We start from the raw sequence: 7,029 nt of genomic DNA, 5'->3' as shown, positions 1-7,029 counted from the left end.
AGGGGTGTTAGGGGAGGAAATATGTAAACCTCCCTTTAATTTCTCTACCCATCCAAATAGCATTCATATGAGCTCTTTGGGGAGCCTCCTGAATGAAGTGGTAGCTTTGCAGGGGAAGAGATTGGGGCTGAGGCAGAGAGCTGGGATAGAGAGGTGGGGCTGGGGCAGAGAGAGGTGGGGCTGGGGCAGAGAGGTGGGGCTGGGGCAGAGGAGGTGGGGGCTGGGGCAGAGAGCAGGGTTAGGAGGTGGGGCTGGGGCAGACAGCTGGGGCTGGGGCAGAGAGGTGGGGCTGGGGCGAAGGTGGGCTGGGGCAGAGAGCTGGGGCCGAGAGGTGGGCTGGGGCAGAGAGGTGGGGCTGGGGCGAGAAGGTGGGGCTGGGACGAGGAGCTGGCGCGGGGGCAGAGAGCTGGGGCTGGGGCAGAGAGCTGGGGCTGGGGCAGAGAGGTGGGGCTGGGGCAGAAGGTGGGGCAGGGCAGAGAGGTGGGGCTGGGGCAGAGAGGTGGGGCTGGGGAAATGAGAAGGGCAGGGGTGGGGCTGGGGCAAAAGAGAGTGGGGCTGGGGCAGAGAGCTGGGGCAGAGAGCTGGGGCTGGGGTGAGAGCTGGGGCTGGGGCAGAGAGCTGGGCTGGGGCAGAGAGCTGGGGCTGGGGCAGAGAGGTGGGGCTGGGGCAGAGGGGGGGCTGAGGCAGAGAGGTGGGGCTGGGGCAGCACTGGGGCTGGGGCAGAGAGCTGGGCTGGGGCAGAGCTGGGGCAGAGAGCTGGGGCTGGGAGTGAGTTGGGGCAGAGCTGGGACAGAGAGGTGGGGCTGGGGCAGAGAGGTTGGGCAGAGAGCTGGGGCTTGGGCAGAAGGTGGGCTGGGGCAGAGAGGTGGGGCAGAGAGCTGGGGCTGGGGCTGAGAGCTGGGGGCAGGAAACTGAGGCTGGGGCAGAGAGGTGGGGCAGATAGCTGGGGCTGGGGCTGAGATGGGGGCAGAGAGCTGGAGCTGGGGCTGGGGCAGAGAGGTGGGGGAGAGGTGGGGCAAAGAGCTGGGGCAGAGAGCTGGGGCTGGGGCAGAGAGGTGGGGCAGAGAGGTGGGGGCAGAGAGGTGGGGCTGGGGCAGAGCTGGGGCAGAGAGGTGGGGGCTGGGGGCAGGCTGGGGCTGAGAGGTGGGGCTGGGGCAATGAGGTGGGGCAGAGAGGTAGGGCTGTGACAGAGAGGTGGGGCAGAGAGGTGGGGCTGGGACAGAGAAGAGGTGGGTCAGTGAGGTGGGGACAGAGAGCTGGGGCAGGAGAGGTGGGGCTGGGGCAGAGAGGTGGAACTGAGAGCTGGGGCAGAGAGTGGAACTGAGAGCTGGGGCAGAGAGGTGGGGCTGGGGCAGAGAGGTGGGGCTGGGGCAGAGCTGGGGCAGAGAGGGGTGGGGCAGAGAGCTGGGACAGAGAGGTGGGGCTGGGGCAGAGCTGGGGCAGAGCTGGGGCAGAGAAGGTGGAAACTGAGAGCTGGGACAGAGAGAGCTGGCTGGGAATCTGGCCTAATTACTTCTTTCTCTTGAGACGGCCAGCTTGGCCGTGGAGCGAATATGCCTCTCTGCCTCTTCAGTCAAAGACATCAATCGTACCAAAGGATATTGACTGACTCCTATCCATCTCTCTCTCCTCCTTCCAGGCAGTGCCACGGTGGATCGTGAGGGCCTCTCGGCCACCCTGGTCAAAGACATCCGCAACTACTTCCAGATCAGCCCAGAGTACTTCTCCATGCTGCTGGTGGGAAAGGACGGCAACGTCAAGTCGTGGTACCCGAGCCCCATGTGGTCCATGGCCATTATCTACGACCTGGTGGACTCTATGCAGCTCCGCAGGCAGGAGATGGCCATCCAGCAGTCACTGGGCATGCGCTGCCCGGAAGACGAGTACGGAGGCTACGGGTACCATCACCACGGCTACGATGGTTACCAGGACGGCTATCACCAGGGATACGGTTACTAAAGGGGGTGTCAATAGTCTATAAGCAATGATATGGTTACTAAGGGGTGTGTTACTTAATCTCAAACCAATCTCTTTTGCCTTTATCCCATGTATGCTTCTTGATGGCCCTTTGTAGATTGCAATGGATCAGATAGGTGTAAGGCAGTAAGGTATGGCTCTACCTAGCCCCGTTGTAGTCTAGATGGGCTGTACACCATGCTCCTTGTACTTAGCCACTGGTTTCGGATCTGTAGGCATTAATTAAGAAGTTCCTAGGGATAGGGGTTGATTTCCAATGGGAGAGGGGCATGAGTATAACCTTTGTCTCGCCTCTTGAACGGCGGTTTTGTTTTTCAGGACGTTTATGGACGGTTAAATGGTCTAGGTGTTAGATCTGTGCTTCCTGGTTCCAGAATGAAATAAAGAAGGATTGGATAGTGATGTCATCAATCTCTGTCTAATCCTTCTCTATATCCGTCTTGCTCTTTTGATATAAAGAATTACAATCAACAGTTGTTTTACATTTCACGTGTTCGGTCGAGCTACATTTCATGTTCACTTTCACAGTCTGAACCTGATTGTAGATAGAAGTGTAAGGATGAGTCAAACGCTTTGTTTTGGATGTCTGTTTTTAACTGTGGCTATATAACAGTCTGTTTCTGCAATGAACTTTCAACTTCATTTGTGTTTTGTCATTTTCCTGTTGTTACATATTGTTCCTATTCATACCTGTTGTGCAAGGAGAGACAGATCAGCAAGCTGTACTGTATATACTCTGTTGTGGTATGAGAGACAGACTGTACTGTACTGTATATACTCTGTTGTGGTATGAGAGACAGACTGTACTGTACTGTATATACTCTGTTGTGGTATGAGAGACAGACTGTACTGTACTGTATATACTCTGTTGTGGTATGAGAGACAGACTGTACTATATATACTATGAGAGACTCTGTTGTGTTGTGGTATGAGAGACAGACTGTACTGTACTGTATATTACCTGTATGTACTGTATATACTCTGTTGTGGTATGAGAGACAGACTGTTGTGTTGTATGAGAGACAGTCTCTGTTGTACTGTATATACTCTGTTGTGGTATGAGAGACAGTCTCTGTTGTACTGTATATTTATGACAAGTAAAGTTTTGTTTCCTGACAACACTTTTCTCTGAGTTTTAATACAAACTGTTTCTCAGTACTTTGTATTATATGTCAAACGTTCTTTAGGCGCAGAAATACAAAATGTATCATGTTACACCTCCCCCTGTTGGTTCAAATTGAACAATACAGATTGAACAATACAGATTGAAAAATACAGACCAACAGAACGGAAAAATACAGTCAGCAACTAAAACAAAATGTGTCCTTTTGGTAAACTATAGACTATTTTGTGTGAGAAACTGAGCAATTATGAACTGAATAATGATGCACTGTATCATAACAAAATACATGCCTATTAACCCGGTGTTCATTGCCTTAAAGATGTGCAGTAAAACACACCAGAGACCCCAGTCACCCAAAGTCATAGCCTCATTATTCTTATTGTGTTACTTTAGTTTATTTGGTAAATATTATTTTAAACTCTTCTTGAACTGTACTGTTGGTTAATAAAGGCTTGCAAGTCAGCATTTCTCAGTAAAGTTGTGACAAAGTTTGATTTGATTTATAAAATGATATTACTGATAACCACTTCATATCCACTCCACAAGAAGCTATCTGTGAATACATGGCAGAAGTGTCAATTCTATGGGACAATAAGTATGTATAGGAGAGTAAAGAGAGTGTTGAACACTTGTAATTTCTATCGCTGTGGGTTTCTGTAACCAGTAGGGAAGGCAGTTGGTCCCTGTGTGTAATGTAAACCACAACCTCATGTGTTCTACCAACATGTGTCATCGAATACGGTTTTCTGAATGTAACATGGACCCCTGTGACCAGAGTTAATCACATGGGCCTAACGAGGTCGCTGTATGGTCTGTGTGAGGTTACTGCATGGTCTGTGTGAGGTTACTGCATGGTCTGTGTGAGGTTACTGTATGGTCTGTGTGAGGTTACTGCATGGTCTGTGTGAGGTTGCTGTATGGTCTGTGTGAGGTTACTGTATGGTCTGTGTGAGGTTACTGCATGGTCTGTGTGAGGTTACTGTATGGTCTGTGTGAGATTACTGCATGGTCTGTGTGAGATTACTGCATGGTCTGTGTGAGGTTACTGTATGGTCTGTGTGAGGTTGCTGTATGGTCTGTGTGAGGTTACTGCATGGTCTGTGGAGGTTACTGTATGGTCTGTGTGAGGTTACTGTATGGTCTGTGTGAGGTTACTGTATGGTCTGTGAGGTTGCTGTATGGTCTGCGTGAGGTTGCTGTATGGTCTGTGTGAGGTTAAAAAATCAAATCAAATCAAATTGTATTTGTCACATACACATGGTTAGCAGATGTTAATGCGAGTGTAAGCGAAATGCTTGTGCTTCTAGTTCCGACAATGCAGTAATAACCAACAAGCAATCTAACTAACAATTCCAAAACTGCTGTCTTATACACAAGTGTAAGGGGATAAAGAATATGTACATAAAGATATATGAATGAGTGATGGTACAGAGCAGCATAGGCAAGATACAGTAGATGGTATCGAGTACAGTACATACATATGAGATGAGGTACGTAAACAAAGTGGCATAGTTAAAGTGGCTAGTGCTACATGTATTACATAAAGATGCAGTGATGATATAGAGTACAGTATATACGTATACATATGAGATGAATAATGTAGGGTATGTAAACATTATATTAGGTAGCATTGTTTACAGTGGCTAGTGATATATTTTACATAATTTCCCATCAATTCCCATTATTAAAGTGGCTGGAGTTGAGTCAGTGTGTTGGCAGCAGCCACTCAATGTTAGTGGTGGCTGTTTAACAAGATCTGGATACTTGAGATGAAGCTGTTTTCAGTCTCTCGGTCCCAGCTTTGATGCACCTGTACTGACCTCGCCTTCTGGATAGGGGTGAACAGGCAGTGGCTCGGGTGGTTGTTGTCCTTGATGATCTTTATGGCCTTCCTGTAACATCGGGTGGAGTAGGTGTCCTGGAGGGCAGGTAGTTTGACCCCGGTGATACGTTGTGTAGACCTCACTACCCTCTGGAGAGCCTTACGGTTGTGGACGGAGCAGTTGCCTTACCAGGCGGTGATACAGCCCGGCAGGATGCTCTCGATTGTGCATCTTTAGAAGTTTGTGAGGGCTTTTGGTGACTGTATGGTCTGTGTGAGGTTACTGTATGGTCTGCTGTGTGAGGTTACTGCATGGTCTGTGTGAGTTTACTGTATGGTCTGCTGTGTGAGGTTACTGTATGGTCTGTGTGAGGTTACTGTATGGTCTGTGTGAGGTTACTGCATGGTCTGTGTGAGGTTACTGCATGGTCTGTGTGAGGTTACTGCATGGTCTGTGTGAGTTTACTGTATGGTCTGCTGTGTGAGGTTACTGTATGGTCTGTGTGAGGTCGCTGTATGGTCTGTGTGAGGTTACTGTATGGTCTGTGTGAGGTTACTGTATGGTCTGTGTGAGGTTACTGTATGGTCTGTGTGAGGTTACTGCATGGTCTGTGTGAGGTTACTGCATGGTCTGTGTGAGGTTACTGCATGGTCTGTGTGAGGTTACTGTATGGTCTGTGTGAGAGTTACTGCATGGTCTGTGTGAGGTTGCTGTACGGTCTGTGTGAGGTTACCGTATGGTCTGTGTGAGGTTACTGCATGGTCTGCTGTGTGAGGTTACTGTATGGTCTGTGTGAGGTTACTGTATGGTCTGTGTGAGGTTACTGCATGGTCTGCTGTGTGAGGTTCCTGTATGGTCTGTGTGAGGTTACTGTATGGTCTGTGTGAGGTTACTGTATGGTCTGTGTGAGGTTACTGCATGGTCTGTGTGAGGTTACTGTATGGTCTGTGTGAGGTTACTGTATGGTCTGTGTGAGGTTACTGTATGGTCTGTGTGAGGTTACTGTATGGTCTGTGTGAGGTTACTGTATGGTCTGTGTGAGGTTACTGCATGGTCTGTGTGAGGTTACTGTATGGTCTGTGTGAGGTTACTGTATGGTCTGTGTGAGGTTACTGTATGGTCTGTGTGAGGTTACTGTATGGTCTGTGTGAGGTTACTGCATGGTCTGTGTGAGGTTACTGTATGGTCTGTGTGAGGTTACTGTATGGTCTGTGTGAGGTTACTGTATGGTCTGTGGAGGTTACTGTATGGTCTGTGTGAGGTTACTGTATGGTCTGTGTGAGGTTACTGTATGGTCTGTGTGAGGTTACTGTATGGTCTGTGTGAGGTTACTGTATGGTCTGTGTGAGGTTACTGTATGGTCTGTGTGAGGTTACTGTATGGTCTGTGTGAGGTTACTGTATGGTCTGTGTGAGGTTACTGTATGGTCTGTGTGAGGTTACTGTATGGTCTGTGTGAGGTTACTGTATGGTCTGCGTGAGGTTACTGTATGGTCTGTGTGAGGTTACTGTTTGGTCTGTGTGAGGTTACTGTTTGGTCTGTGTGAGGTTACTCTATGGTCTGTGTGAGAGTTACTCTATGGTCTGTGTGAGGTTACTGCATGGTCTGTGTGAGGTTACTGCATGGTCTGTGTGAGGTTGCTGTATGGTCTGCTGTGCTGAGGTTACTGTATGGTCTGTGTGAGGTTACTGCATGGTCTGTGTGAGGTTGCTGTATGGTCTGTGTGAGGTTACTGTATGGTCTGTGTGAGGTTACTGTATGGTCTGTGTGAGGGTTACTGCATGGTCTGTGTGAGGTTACTGCATGGTCTGCTGTGTGAGGTTACTGTATGGTCTGTGTGAGGTTACTGTATGGTCTGTGTGAGGATAAAATCAAATCAAATCAAATTGTATTTGTCACATACACATGGTTAAAAGATGTTAATGCGAGTGTAGCAAAATGCGTTGTGCTTCTAGTTCCGACAATTCAGTAATAACCAGCAAGTAATCTAACTAACAATTCCAAAACTACTGTCTTATACACAAGTGTAAGGGGGATAAAGAATATGTACATAAAGATATGAATGAGTGATGGTACAGAGCAGCATAGGCAAGATACAGTAGATGG

General features: G+C 48.7%; 1 protein-coding gene across 1 annotated transcript; it reads left to right on the top strand.

The window, feature by feature from the left end:
- The first annotated feature begins 1,644 nt into the window (after positions 1 to 1,644).
- On the top strand, positions 1,645 to 2,661 carry LOC135535694 (coiled-coil domain-containing protein 80-like). Its single transcript, XM_064962128.1, has one exon. The coding sequence runs from the start codon at positions 1,729 to 1,731 to the stop codon at positions 1,957 to 1,959; it is 231 nt and encodes a 76-aa protein (XP_064818200.1). The 5' UTR covers positions 1,645 to 1,728; the 3' UTR covers positions 1,960 to 2,661.
- Positions 2,662 to 7,029: the final 4,368 nt, after the last annotated feature.

This window comes from Oncorhynchus masou, unplaced genomic scaffold (genome assembly GCF_036934945.1).
Source record: "Oncorhynchus masou masou isolate Uvic2021 unplaced genomic scaffold, UVic_Omas_1.1 unplaced_scaffold_5002, whole genome shotgun sequence".
Lineage (NCBI taxonomy): Eukaryota > Metazoa > Chordata > Actinopteri > Salmoniformes > Salmonidae > Oncorhynchus > Oncorhynchus masou.
The sequence above is the reverse complement of the archived record's forward strand: the minus strand, read 5'-3'. Positions and strand labels throughout refer to the sequence as shown.

Excerpts from the sequence above, each read along its gene's own strand:
- LOC135535694 (XM_064962128.1), top strand. The coding sequence starts at position 1,729 with ATGCTGCTGGTGGGAAAGGACGGCAACGTCAAGTCGTGGTACCCGAGC.